This window comes from Ixodes scapularis, unplaced genomic scaffold (genome assembly GCF_016920785.2).
Source record: "Ixodes scapularis isolate PalLabHiFi unplaced genomic scaffold, ASM1692078v2 PGA_scaffold10__122_contigs__length_95168666, whole genome shotgun sequence".
In the NCBI taxonomy this organism is placed as follows: domain Eukaryota; kingdom Metazoa; phylum Arthropoda; class Arachnida; order Ixodida; family Ixodidae; genus Ixodes; species Ixodes scapularis.
This window is the reverse complement of record NW_024609836.1, coordinates 92,758,392-92,773,346: the sequence shown is the minus strand read 5'-3', so window position 1 is coordinate 92,773,346 and position 14,955 is coordinate 92,758,392. Positions and strand designations below refer to the sequence as shown.

General features: G+C 46.7%; 2 protein-coding genes across 2 annotated transcripts; one reads left to right on the top strand and one right to left on the bottom strand.

The window, feature by feature from the left end:
* Window positions 1–2,261: 2,261 nt before the first annotated feature.
* LOC121834872 (sulfotransferase 1C2-like) lies at window positions 2,262–11,980 on the bottom strand. Its single transcript, XM_042288773.1, has 2 exons — window positions 11,894–11,980; window positions 2,262–3,246 (listed from the first exon to the last, which is right to left on the bottom strand). Exons 1-2 carry the CDS (start codon window positions 11,945–11,947, stop codon window positions 2,293–2,295), a joined length of 1,008 nt encoding a protein of 335 aa, XP_042144707.1. The 5' UTR covers window positions 11,948–11,980; the 3' UTR covers window positions 2,262–2,292.
* Window positions 11,981–12,241: 261 nt separating this feature from the next.
* LOC121834841 (sulfotransferase 1C4-like) lies at window positions 12,242–14,955 on the top strand. The gene is made up of 2 exons (XM_042288732.1): window positions 12,242–12,639; window positions 13,890–14,955. Exon 2 carries the CDS (start codon window positions 13,896–13,898, stop codon window positions 14,805–14,807), a length of 912 nt encoding a protein of 303 aa, XP_042144666.1. The 5' UTR covers window positions 12,242–12,639; window positions 13,890–13,895; the 3' UTR covers window positions 14,808–14,955.

The window sequence follows — 14,955 nt, the reverse complement described above, 5'->3', positions numbered from 1 at the left end:
GTCTGTTTTGCTCTCGGTTAAGAAGCCATTTTAAATAAATGAACGAATGATTGAATGAAACGTCTTTTTTATGATTAAGGGGATACGACCATATCGTTTGTACGTGGCATGAGTCTCGCGCTTTCGCACAACGATGGGTGACGGTACTTGTAAGAAACGCGAAGTGTGAATTTCATTAAGGGGCTTTAGATCCTGTGTATGGTGTCGCCATTCAAATTTAGCGGAAAGCACTTCTCACCAAATTTAGCGAGAATCACAGAGCCACATGACACTCACCGCACACAAAGCGTTTCACCGTTAATTAAATACAGAGGAGAGATACTTCCTCGCTAAATTTAGTGCATACATGTTTTCGCTACATTTTCGGGGGAATTTGACATCACAAGACGTCACGTGACAATGTAACTTCACAAAGCTTTCCCTCGCTAAATTTAGCTGATAAATATTTAAGTTAAATTTAGCGGGGAAATTCAACGCCAGAGGACGTCACGTGATACTGTGGCGTCATGTAAAGCGTCCTCGTGACGCTTTACATGACATGGGGGTGTCGCGGCGGGCTACCGCCTTGGGGGCCGCTGACCCTCGTGACGCCACTGAGTGGCTAACAATGTCGCCATGTTCTGGCAGACTAAACTCCTGCCGTATAAACAACTAACGACTAATTATTTTTTCTCGTATATAGTTCAAATTCAGTACCTTTGTTTAATTTTTAATATTTTTGTTTTGGTCAACTGTGTTTTAGTAACAAGCTCGTTTCTTAAAACGCCCGGGCTAGAAATCGAATTATTTTTTTTTTTATCACCCAGCCACTTCCTACACTTTCTTCTTTTTCGTTGTATATAAAACCGTCAGTTGTGAGTTAGCGCCTGACCCGTCCACTTCTTCGTCTGTCCTTGTCTTAGCGCTATTTGTAAACAAGGAAACGAAGTATATAGTGAAACTAACCTCAGGTATGCCTGTACGACAGCTATATACAAGTGCAACATGGGGGATTGATAGACAAAGCTCCGCTTTAATACTCCCCTTTTACAACCGCTGCTTCAAAGGCGTACATTCAACTTATATCTTGCTGTAGGCGTAAGCCAACGTTACTAAAACACTCAGTTGGGAAACTCATGCCTTGAAACCCGGACCGCTCGCGTCCACTGAGACCAAACTACACACTATATAGTCCAAGTATGTAGGCTCCCTAGACGATAACAGCGCCGCCTTTGAGCGACGTGTCAAAACATAAAAGTTAATTTATATAGCTACTGCGAAACGGCGCCCTAGATTGGAGCCCCCGATCTAGGACGCGCTTAGGTCGGGACGCGTTACCTGAAATCATCGGTGAGGCATGGTTGTATAAAAACGATTTTAATTGTGCCGGAAAATCCCCCGTCAACAAGGATTTTATAAAAACATCTCGCTCCTGTTATTCTGTACTAATCTCCAATAAAACTTTCTTCAAAACGTGCTTTTTCCGTTTGTTATACGCAAAAACATGATTTTGAAACGCTCCTATTGACCACAGTTAAACAAACTGAGCAGCCATCTTGGCGCCATCGAGCCTAGAAGTGTCGGTACCCTGACCCCATAATTTCGCAGCGCGTCCGCTTGGTAGACGGGGGTGGGCAACCCTGAAGCCTCTTCCACCGTATATGTTTCTGCGCCAAAATGGCCGATCAAAGTTGAAACCAACGTTGGCTAAAATAGAACAGTCACAGCACAAGCTATCGAATGCAACCAATACGTGCAGCCGTGCAGTTTCCGCAGTGGCCGCTGCGGGAGAAATGGCGGCGTTGCGATCGCCTTTAGTTCGATTCTCGAGTATGGATCGGAGCCATTTTTTCGAAGCCGGTTCTATGGCAGTTTCCAACTGTGTTGTTTTTGGTAGCGTTGGTGTAAGCTAAAGCAGTAAACTAAAGCCGTATCATGCCAGGGTTTAGCCCGTTACAGAAATATGTAACTAAACAGCGTCCCTCGTTAATTCGTCGAAATTTAAAGCATTATCGAAATTCGTCACCGTCTTGAAAATGTGGCGAAATACCGTTACACTCACTTCCAAAAACTAACGAACATTATAATATGCGTAAAAGGTTATCTCATGTTGTCAGATTTATGAAATGGCGGTGCAGTTCCATAGGAATATTAAAATTCACTTTATTTGCTCCGCCTGCCTAGAATTTTTAACACAACATAAATTCTACTTACTTCCTTTCCTTCAGGCACATTCATTGGGTGCCAACAGATCCAACGACAAAAAAATTCCCACACTAGAGCTATGGGCAGAATTCTAAGTCAGCGTTAACATTATGGAATGTCGGCGTCTTTCCACAAGTCCATGAGGTCTTTACCACGTGTCTTGAACTCGATGCGCTCCTTGAGGCGTTTGACCTGGTCAGCCGAGAAATGATTCCTCCAGTCGCCAACAACTCCCTTGCGCACAAAATCGCCGTTCATCGGGTTCTGCAACACGTCCTCACCCATAGCCTTTTTCACAAAACTGAACCACTCGGGTCTTTCCCCTTCCGGGATCGTCTTGATGTCCTCGTACAACTGTTTGAAAGAACCATTCCCCTCTTGCTGCATGATTCGGAAACTTGTTTTGTCCAATATCGCATCCAGAGCCCTCTGATCCTCTCGAAGTTTTCTGCCGTATTCCTCCCCGACGAAATCGGCGATCTTGAGCACCCACGCAGCGGTATTCTTCTTGAGGTCTTCGTATGTTAAAAAGAGTACGTTGGGATCGTTCCGGTGTTCGTACCAGGACAAAACGTGGTCGAAGTAGTCGCCAAAGTCGGCAGTGCCTTCGATGAACATCTCGAAGAACTCGTCGAACGTACCGTCTTTAAAACTGTACTCGTGCATGGCCTTGGTGTGGTAAAAGAAGGAGACGCAGCAGTCGTACGGATTCCTGGTGATGTATATGTACTTGGCGTCCTTCGAATAAGGTTGCAACTGAAAGGGCATGTGAGTCTTGATGGCTCCTGGTCTCGGCATGTCGCTTGCTGAGTCCGCTCCTTGGAATTCTATGAAGGGCATCTCTCGGTAATAGGTCAGGACGTCCTTCGGCGGCGAACGACCGTGGAAGATGCCGTAGACGATGTGTTGCATCCAGGTTGTTCCGCACTTCGGGTAGCTGACGATGAAGAGATCTCCAGGTCGAGGCTCGTACCTCAGGGCTGAACGCACACATTCATCTGGAAACGCAACGTGTAGGTAGTAGCCTTCAACCTTTCTGTACATGGTGTCTGCCATCGCCACCTGTGGAAATGATATTAATAAAACAATGTAGCGATGAATGCGCGGGATGCAAACATTGAACGCTGAAATGTTCAGAATGCAGCAAGCTGTTCTTTCAGGCGAGTCTTCAACAACAGCCATTATATCGGCAGCATTCGTACGCAGTTATCCTTCTGCGTGTTGGCTGTTCTAACGTTTCTAATGTCTCGGCCAGTAAAGATTCGTTTGTTGCTGGGTATGGCAGCTTGACACAGTCTGAGCTGGTCCATTCCATGGCGTCGACAGTGAGAAAGGGGACTTCGCATGTTGAGATTTAGGCGGGTTTACTAACAGGATATGTACAGCTCACTGAGTTTGGATTGGCAGAGCAGTGACTGTATACATCCAATACCACCTAGTGGACAAGGCATGCACATGACGTAATCGTTACTGGATCCCCTACATACGCCCAGCGGCAAACACGCTGAAGTTCGACGAGAGACGCCGCAAGTGAGCAGCAGACGCGTCAGTCTTGGCGTCACCACGTGCTAGCGTCGCGCTTGTGCATGCTGAGACGCTGCACGACGCACTGGCTGCGCTGCTTGAACCCTCTATTGATGAAGTTCGAGAAGAAAGGCGCTGGCGTTTTCTAGGTGTCATTGCCAGATCTCGCTCCTCTGGGGAGTTCTTCCTGGTCAGAACAGGCCAATTAGTTTAAACTTTGCCGGTGCCACGTGGTGAACCTCTATAGCCAATAATTGACTGAAGGCCCGTTCACACTCTTGCGACCTAGTAAGACCGAGAGAAACCAGACCGGTGTCTAAGCCTCTTGCGATCTCTTAGGACCAGCTCCGCCCGGTCCTAAGACATCGCAAGAGGCTTAAAAACCTGTCTGGTCTCTCTCGGTTTTACTCGGTCGCATATATGTGAACGGCGCTTTACAGTCAACATAAACGTCTTTTGAGGTCCCAACGTACATTGTGGAACTCCTCGTAGACCCGAGCGTGCGTTGCTCGCTGCCGCTTTGGTGCCAAGCCGTGATTTTAGGGAGTATTCACTGGCGGCCATAGCTGTGTGCGTGACTGCTGAGTGTGTGCTGATGACGAGCTTCCATAGTTCTTTGGCACGTGCATTCCGCAGCGTCGAGATTGCCAGTCTGTGCAGCCTGTTAATGTGAGCTCCTTCTAAGCGTGCGCTCTAAACATCGCCCTCAAATATGGCGCCCAGTGAATAACCTCTATACAAGGATGAAATGGCTCGAGCCTCGACGAACCGAGTCGACGGCGCCGCGAACAACAGCAATTCAGCACACACAAAAATAGAAACACGCTTAGGTGCAGCGCATGCGTGCCGTGTGCACCGTGGCCGTGAATAAGGGGGCGCACGCGGTCTTACACGGCTGTTGGTATGCACATTTCGCACCAGATATGTGCATGTTAGTAAAATGTAACCAAGTACCCCTACTCATCGCTGTCTCAAATAGTAAACCACGTTGAATAAACCTGAGACTGGGGCCGAAATGAACATATAGGTCGAAGGAACAGAATTAAGATGTCGTCTTGTCCTTTCCTGTTCCTTCGACATATATGTTCATTTGTGCCCCAGTCTCAGGTTTATTCGACATAGTTATAACATTCACCAGGTCCGCCTGCACAATTACTATATTATCTCAAATAGTAAGATGTTACATCCACCGTGTCTCAAATGGAACGAGTTACGCGTCCCATAATTAGGAAATCTTCGTAGATAGCACGCAAGAGCTTTGGGTGAAAAGCGAGCGAGACCTTGTGGCGGACGTCACTTTGATCAGGGATAGAGCACGCACCTGCAGGGTCTGCCAATCCGCACCTTACTATCTACGAAAAATCCCGATGTTCACCTTAAGCCGTGCTACCGAAACGTCAGTGTAAGACGGGTTCATTTATTTGCAAAAAGGATCGAGCGTCTGAGCTCCTGCAAAAACGGGGCTTTGCAGACACTTTGCTGGTTCTGATACGCCGAGCCATTAAAGCTCTCAACGTCACGTCATGACTAAAGCTTTATTATACAGGAAATGTGACCTTCTCCTCAAACCGCCGTCGTCGCTTTTCTGGATACGAAATGTTACTCGGAGCAAAGGACAGAGACGCTGTAACGAAAGAACTGTGCATGTGTAGAAAGACTGCTTGAGCGATGGGAAAGCACGCTAGACCTAAAATCTATGTCATCTTTACATTCGGCGCTCATCGCAAAGACGACGGGAAAAAGGGTTGATTTGTGTGAACTACAGAGCCTCAAAAGTGCAAACGAAGCCAACGTTTGCGTACTCTTACCGTTTCAAACTGTGCATGCGGCCGTTGCGGCTTTGATGTGACCAAACCTGGCAGCTTCAGAGTCAGGTTAAAAAGTAAGCCGACTGCATGTGGTCGCTCATTTCAGTTACCGTTTCTACCACACGTGCTCTACTTCGCGTCAGAGACTGCATGGGGAGTTAGCATGAAGTTATTTTTCCCCGGTACACCTGCCATCGCATGCCGCTACACAGCTGCAACCCCCCAGCAACAGCTGGCTTTAATGAAGCGACAGAAGAGTATATCGTAGTAATGCGAGCGTTAAGAAAACCGACAGTTCGCTGAAGCGCTCGCCGTTACGTACTACGATGCGTACGATACGTCACTAGGGAGTTTTAGAATAGCGTACGCCATTTTAGTGCACGCTATAGCGCTAAAATTTAGAGCTTGCGTTAGCGCACGTAACGCAAGAGAGTTTTAGAATAGCGTTGCTTCGTTGCGACGCAAAACGCCAAGCATCACGAGCTTCCAACGACACCAGGACACAGTAGCAATTTTTTATTTCTTTTATTTATTTATTTTAAAATACAATCAGTCTCTTTGTTAGAAGGGACTATGATAGGAGTGAGCAAAAACAGGAACAACACAATCACAAGTAGCAGACACACCGAGCACACCGAACACCGTAAAATGCCAAGATAAAGACCAAACTTTACACAAGGTCTATTAGTTATCGATAGGCACTTTGTGAAATCAGAAACACTTTCTGCCCCAGCACCCTTTCTGGCAAGGGATTCCACTCACTTATTATTCGGGGAAAATAATAATTCTTTAAAACATTCATTCTTTGTATGTTGTTTTCTTTTTTGTGAAAGAAGTGTTTCACCTGAGCCCTTTATAAAAACTGTCAGTCTTTTCTCTCTGGTGAAGAAGGAAGGGCAGCGGAGTTGTAGCTTCTGTTCACCATGATTTCTATTCCCCTTGACCCATTTCCTCAGTCAATAAAGTGTTTACTGTCACTCTCTTTCGGCGGTGGCTTTCCAGGCGAGCGATCTGCTCTTCTTTCGCAAGGGAATCTGAAGCGCTCGACGCACTGGAACTTGAGGCGATAGCGGCCTCGCGGCGGTGCTGGGGAAACTAGACCTTAACAGCTCCGCCGTAACATATATATATAGCGAGCCAACCCTCCTCCTCGCCTTTATTGGTATTTTTTTTGTGTAATGTAAGTTTCTGTTGTTACTGTTTACTTTGCAGGACTACGGAAAAATCATGCCAGGTTCCCTCAATCGTCATTGTGAAAGGCCTCGCCTCGAAACGTCAATAAACATTTCCTTGTTTTTGTTCAGTCCATAGATCTTGTGTATTTCGATTATCACCGGCCACACTGTGTCGCCGGCCCACAAGCTTCAGTCATTATGTCTTCATATATCTATATATATACATATATATATTTCATTCTTGTGTTTTTGTAAGGCTCCAAATCGGCTTGTCCAAGGCCTAATACCCTAGGAGTGTTACGGCGGCACCATTATGATGCTCGTTAAAGGGGCCATGAAACAAATTTTGGGTTGGGATGAATGATTTTAAATTGGAACTTTACTAAGCGCATATCGCTTAGTTGGCCAAAAGAAAGAGGCTAGAAAGTCAAAAGCCAGCTTTTCGGTACGAAAATTTGAATATATAGCGGACTATTTTGTACCTTCTTGCCTTTGAAAGCTCTCCGCCTTTTCACTATGATGCATCCGCGGTTCCAAAAGCGCGTCACCGGCGCCAAACTGACGTCAGCAGAGTCCAGATCACGCATTGGACACGAGAACTGCGTCACTCGGACGTATGCGCTCGTAACAATCAATCTGTCGATGAATATTTGGATTCGCGTTCGTGGCTAATGAGTGCCCTGACGGAACTTATCGTCACTGGGGAATGACAAGTTCTATGGTGTGCATAAGAAGCACGGTGGAAGCTATACTTCGTTTCAGCTTCGGTCCAGACGCAGCCGATGCTACAAGCGCGAGCATGTGGCCCAGAACAGTGCTTGCACTGCACGAGCGCGCGTGCTTGGCAGGGATGCTGAAAGCCCGGAGCTCGCGCTTGTAGCTTTGGCTGCGTCTGGACCGAAGCTGAAACGAAGTATAGGAGTCATCGCACCGGTGCCGAAGGAATGTCACGACCACGTGATTTCACAATTCGCATTTGAGTTGAGGATTAAAGCTAAGGAGGAAGAAGTAGGAAAATCGTTTCATGACCCCTTTAAGGTGGGAGCTTGGGCGAGCTGGTGATTCATTTTGAGATTACAGCGCACTAGACAAGGACAAAACGAGAGACACACAAAGAGACAAACTCAAGCGCTGACTTACAACTCCTTTGTGTTCTTTTCTACTTCTACTTCCCCTTCACGACACTAGTTCAAATACCAGATCAAATGAAATGAGGGAAAAACTAAAATTCTTCTCACAAGCCACTGCGATCATCTCGCTAAATATTATTTTTCTTTTTTATGATAGCGTTAGGGATTGGCTGCTGACACAATTATCTTCTAGGCGCGCGATCATCTCTGCCTTTATTATTTCTCTGGTGATTTCCTACTCCTAAACTCTGTTTCACCTTATGATGTACCGCAGGAAAGGCTGCAAGCGCGAGCTCCCTGCTCTGGGGCACATCTCGGCGGCACAAGCTCTCGTGAATTAAGAGCAGCTGCCAACGCTATGAGCTCGCGCTTCTAGCCTTCGCTGCGGTACAGCATAAGGTGAAACGAAGTATAGCTATGACTAGTGCCACTAAATAAGCTACGCTTCAGAGTAACGAGACTTGTCCATCTTGTGGCTGGAAATTATGGTTGCCAGTTATCTGAAGCTTCATCTGAAATCACAAAAAACGCCTTTACGGCCTCCAGAAATGTTTAAACAGTTCGCGACAGAGCAGAACTATATTGCATGAGCTTCCTAACACCCAATCTAATGCTGACGAAGTCACACTTTTGAATAACGACGATCGACAGTTGCGTCTGCTCTGCGCAAGCACCAAGATGGCGGCGCCCACAACAATATCGGGAACAGAGTGCCGATACTTTGAGCGCAGCTCATATAGTGGCTCTAGCCATGACGGTACGTTTCTCGAAATCTGCTGAGCATCCACAATTCCTGCAGTAAATGCCGAGATGTCCAGAAATGATTTTGTGGATGTCATAATGATTTTCTCTTAATCGATCGTTCAAGCACCGGCCTGTTTGTCCTATATATTTCTTCCACACAATAGCGAAATAGAATGATCCAATCTTGTGCAAATTGTGCAAACCAATCTCGTGCAAAACATGTTCGGTGTTTTTTTTTTTTTTTTTTTGTTTTTTTTGTTTTTTGTGTAGCCGAATTGACGGTGTTCAGATTGATTTGCCTTCCTACACAGGCTAGACAGATGTTTGGCGATTTCCTGTCTTATTAAGACCGTGTGAAACCTTATACATATAGACGACACATGCGCCAAATTACAGCCGCCATTGCCGACCTTCACCTGTCTTCCCGAGATACCAAGCCACTGAAGAGGGAAACGCCGGGGAGAAGGACACAGTCGAATCTGAAATGGCACTAACCTGCCCTGCTGTGGTAGGGATGGAGGCAAGTGATAAAAGTAAGAGGAAACAAAAACTGAATGTCGGTTATGGCGGCGCTCATGCACAGCTGCTGTAAAGCATCTATAAGAAATAACAGCTTTCTTTTTATTTAACTCGCATTTTTTAGGTTCACTCTTTCTTATTTTTGGTAAGCTTCTGCTACAGCTGTTAGTAAGTATATAGGGTACCCCGCCGATTTTAACCTGAAAATTGGCGCTTCAAAGTTTACTTTGAAAACATACTCGCTAAGGGCATTGGTGAGGCATAACTTCAATATGCCTCTTTTCACAAGCTTCGAATGTGCCGACTGGAACCGAAGGAGAGGTTTTTTTTCCTTGTGGTTCGTACATCCAGCACATGTGATTATCTAACAGATCTAAACGTAGGTCCAAGAAGCGTAGGGACCCTTCCTTCGGAAGCTCATGCGTTAATTATAGAGGTTTCAGACAGTTATTAAAACTGTATTGTTGTGAAAGTGTTTCGCTTCGTTGATGACTACCGAATTTTCTTACACTGTTCAGACACAGACTTCTACCTTAACGTAACTACTGTCCTATCATGTTTTAAGAACTGTGTAAAACCTCTAGAATTAGCGCATGAGCTTCCGAAGGGAGGGTCCTTACGCTTCTTAGACCTACGGTTAATTCTGTTAGATAATCACATGTGATGGATGTACGAACCACGAGGAAAGAAACCTCGCCTTCAGTTCCCGCCGACACATTCGAAGCTAGTAAAAAGAGGCATAGTAAAGCTAGAACTCGCTAATGCCAGTCGTGGCTTTGTGCTTTAAAAGTAAGCGTTGATGCACAAATTTCCAATTTACAATCGGCGGGGTACCCTATATACTTATTAACAACTGTAGCTGTCATAGATGTTGACTCGGTTCCCCGTCAGGCAGCTTTGCACCTGGTGCGTGCCACGTGGAAGGAGAAGGTGACGGCTGACTGTCATGTCGGATGGAACGCGCATGCCTCGGGGCAGGCGTTCCACTTGTAAATAGACTTGTAACCCTTCCGCTATTAATTATATAACATTAAGGACGAGGATTTATTTTTTAAGATCTTCTTCAGAAAATAAGAAGAATGAACCTAAAAATTACAAGTTGAGAGACATAAAAAAAAAAAAAAACAGAATGTGTTTTTTTATATAAATAAGGTTTCACACGGCCTTAAAAAATTAGATATGACATTAATATTAACGTCGCCTTCTCAGCATGAAACAAGCTGTCTAGCCTAGTTATAAAAGTAAATCAATCTGCCGACGGTAAATTCGGCTGCACAAAAAAACAAAATACACCGAACATGTTTTGTGCCTTGCTCGGAAGGAGCGGGTTTATTCTATTCCACTCTCGTGTGGTAAGAAATTTATCGGGCAAACAGGCCGGTGTTTGAACGATCGATTAAGAAAACGCCATTATAACATCAGCAGAATTCAAGAAATGTATCCTCATAGCTAGGAGTAAGAACCTGACCACCAGAGAAATGACACAGGCATGCAGAGACGATCGCGCGGAGATAATTGCCATTCGCGCATCCCTAACGCTACCAGAAAAAGAAGTGAATATTTAGGGCGATGATCGCAGTGGCTCGTGAGAAAAATTTTGGTTTTTCCCTCATTTTATTTATAACCGATCTGTTATTGAAACTAGTGTCGTGAAGAGAAAGTAGAAGTAGAAGAAGAATATAAAGGAGTTGTAAGTAAGCGCTAGTGTTTGTCTCTTTGTGTGTCCCTGGTTTTATCCTCGTCTATAGTGTGCAGTAACCTGAAGACTTTATGATGCGTTCAGCATTTTGTCCCTTTTTCACAGCCTTTCTATTCCCTTTAAAAATTAAGGGTGTTGAATGCGTCATCACCGTATTTTAGAATCAAAAAGGGTATGAAGTATAGGGTGCTGAAAAGGTGTGAGTCACATAGGTGTGAGATCCAGGAAAAGTCTTTTTATGGGTGCAACATTTCTTTGTGGGTGTGCGTAAGGGTGCTACATTACCGTTCCGGGGGGAAGCGACAGCAAATTCGCTGGAAAACAGTTCGGAAGGGGTTGTTTTTGGCAACGTTTGTTTCCGCGAGCCCGCACATCGAGAACTAATATTCCCCGTGAAACATTGACGACACACGCGACACACATTGTTGTTGCCTTATAAATTGCTGACGTGCTCACGGGCACATTGCTTGGATTTTAATGAACCATTCGCAAAGCACGCAGCGCCGTCCGCGGCACGGCATGGAACGCCGGGAACAGCCTGTGTAGAACTAAGTGTATAGATCCAACGACGGAGGTTATCGAAGTGATCGGGCGAGGGCAGGCGAGCAACTGCTCCGCGTCAGCACCTTCCAGATGACAAGGCCGCAGTGCTAGATTTTGTACGTCACCCGCTAACATACTATTGTCGATAGCCTTTTAGTTTAATGCGAGAATTCAGGAACCACGTGCCTTTAAATTTTCCTAATGATCCTTGGCTTACTTCGGTCTGCCTTGCCGTGCGCTCTTTCATTACGTTTACCTGATTGTTACTGTGATTTGTTTTGCCTTGTACCATCCCAACGTATCAGGATCGCCAATATGAGAAACCTACTAATACAGGTGACTTTTGCCTTCATAGTCGGATATGAAACGAGATGGGACTCTTGCAGCCCCTTCTCTCAATCGCATTCACCAAACAATGTCGCAGAAATCACGTGACTTGGAAGCATAATCGTAGGATGGATTGTTTATGAAGCGCGTGAGCGTCGGACTCGTCTTCTCGCCCATTGAACACGACTCTAAAAAAAGAGCGCTGACCCAGCGCTCGTGTCCAACATGTGGACCGCTCACCTCAGTCGTAAAATCTCTCGGCAGAGCAGACACGTTCGAATGATACATATGCATGAAGTAAACGTGCTTCGAACATGCTTGAGGTGCAGCGGAAACCGTGTCTTTTGTAGGATGTCCACAAGCAGAGTACTGCGGTTTTAGGTAAGGCCTAAAAGCATTAGCATTCAGCATTACGCCTTTCTTATCTAGGAGGTGTTGTCCGCGATCGATAACGCTGTAAGGCACGGCGGACAGAATAGATAGCGACGTCTACTACCTTCATTGTCTAGAAGATAACGTTCGGGTAGACTGAGAGCCTCTGTCCAGGGAGAGCCGTATAGGCCATCACGATAACGAGTTTGTATAGAGCTCGTTTTTGTACGCGCTTCCTAATCAGAAGCCAGAGCAAGGAACAGATGGTGAATGAGCCCAGCGACAGGGTTTGGCTGAGAATTGTGTTGGATCAGTGAGAACGCGAGTCCGCACCGTGTGCACCTTCCTGAGAGCGGACGTGTTGCACTGTTCCATCAGTATCCAGCGCTGGACTACAGTTGGTGACGTCACAGAAATCAGCAGCGCGGCCTTGTTTTCTAGGGGGTGTTGCGATGGGCGCGTAATGATCGAGTGAGTTCGTTCGTGTACGGACGCTTCAAGGTCGCTGGCGCGGCGTTGACGTGTGAGCAGAAGCAGCTGCGTTCGAAGGCAGTTTCGTGTTTGCAGCCGTCCTTGTACGCCGGACCCGGAAACTTCAGCAGGCCGATGCAAAGGTACAATCGCGACGTTTGCGTTTCCTGCGCGCTGCATAGCGTTTGACGGGAGCTCGTGAGAGGCGGCGCGTTGTTTCGTCTTTCCATTCCGTTTAGCAAACATCTGCAGTTCTGACAACGGGACAAACGCGAGCACTGTGGCGTTGGTTGCTGTTGCTGTTTTACTGTTGAGCAAGGGAAAGATGACGTGCCTACGCGTATTACTAACAAACACTTTACTAGGGGGTATGCAGGACGTTCTCTTTATTTGGATTAGAGAAAACGAGGGCCGCGCCGAATCCTTCCCTAGTGGTTTAACTTTATTTGGAACACCTCTTCCCTTCACACCCCTCTGCTCGCCGTTAGAGGACGTGAACAGGCCACGCCTCGGAATGCGGTGCGGTTTACGAGATCGCGCTAAAATCCCTCGATGAAATTCACGCTTACAAGTACCGCCAATCATAGGCGTAGACTTTGGGGGGGGGGGGGGGGGGGGGGGCATCGGGGCTCGTGCCCCCCCTGGTGAGATCCGGGGGGGGGGGGGGGGGGGGCAGAGCCCTCCCGAGGCCCGGGCCATGATCCTTACCAAGACGCTGTTTACGTGCCATGTAACGAGCTTCTAGTAGTGGCATGTAAACAAAATAACGCCCACGTTGCCTTTATTGACAAAATACATGGTAAATAGAATCCCAGCATGCTTTCGTCAGCTTCAATGTCCAGTTCTGGCGAAAAAGTAACGAGGGAGGGGGGGGGGGGGGGGGGGTGCTGTGTTCGAATCTCGTGTTCGAATCTGTATGCAGACTGTCTTTTGTATTATGTATAAGGAGTGTGACCCCGCTTTCACGCCTTCTTGACTGCATAATTTTGCTCAGTGATGGAGGTAATCAAATCTTGAACTCTCAAGCAGGCATACATGTGCTAAAGAGTTTTTGAATAAAACCTTCGTCGAGGCTGCTCAAACAAAAACGAATAACAGATAGCGCTGATGATGGTAATTAGGCAAGATACCGTTTCTTTTGAAGATATAGTTTTCGCCTCTCTAAAACACACAAACACACATTTCTCATGTGTAGAAGAGACCCACACGTGGTCACGTTTTTTTGCATGAACTCTGACAGCTTCATAAATGTATAAATTATATTGTTCACGCGTCTCGCTGTTATTCGTTGCTCGGCATTCCAATTGGACAATGTCACAACCTAATTCACTGCGGGGCGGTAATAAGGGGTTCTTAGTTTTCTTGCTATTAAAAATTCGTTTATATTTTCTAGGACGCCATGCCGAGAGCAGTGTACAAGAACGTAGACGGATACTGCGTTCCGCAGGCCTTCAATGAGGAATGCGTTCGGTCTGCACTAAAATACGAGCCGCAGCCAGAAGACCTGTTCATCGTGAGTTATCCAAAATGCGGCACCACGTGGACGCAGCACATTGTCTACAACATCTTGAACGATCGACCACTTCCAAACACCATGGCAGACTTTCAGCGAAAGATGCCGTTTCTGGAGTTGAAAGGCGCCCAGTCTGTCAGAGACATGTCCCGACCAGGTGCCATCAAGACCCACATGCCTTTCCACTCGACACTGTTCTCGAAGCATTCCCGGTACATTTACGTCTGCCGAAACCCATACGATTGCTGCGTGTCTTTCTTCTACCACGCCAAAAACAAGCCCGATCACCAGTTTGCGGACGGAACGTTCAGCGATTTCTTTGAAATGTTCGTTGAGGGTGCGCTGGCGTACGGGGACTACTTCGACCACCTGCTGCCCTGGTACGAGCGTCGAGACGATCCAAACGTTCTTCTCCTGACCTACGAAGGCCTCAAGAAGGACACCACGGCGTGGGTGCTGAAGATCGCCGACTTTCTCGGGGAGAACCACGGCACGAGGCTCCGAGCCGATCCTGTGGCTTTGAACGAGGTTCTCGCGAGGACAAGTCTGGAGACGATGAGGCAGATGTTGAGCGACAGCGAGAAGACAGCGCTCAATGAGCGTCTGTCCTACGAGCAGAGAAGACCTCAACGGGTGAAGGATGCTGGCGAAGTCACAACGTTGTTGCGCAAGGGTATAGTCGGAGACTGGAGAAGTCATTTTTCGGCCGACCAGGTGAAGCGCCTCAAGGAGCGAATCGCGTTGAAGACTCGTGGGACGAACGTCATGAGCTTGTGGGATGACTGTGACCTACCATAAATTATTAACCCTGGTCATTTTTTTTTTTTTTTTTGCTGCTGGAACTGCGGTTGATCGTCGAGGCTTCAATTCGTGGTCCCGGCCAAAATAAGCGCACAAATAAACACTGTATACTATACGTGTTGTCACAAAAAAAAAAAAAAAAAAA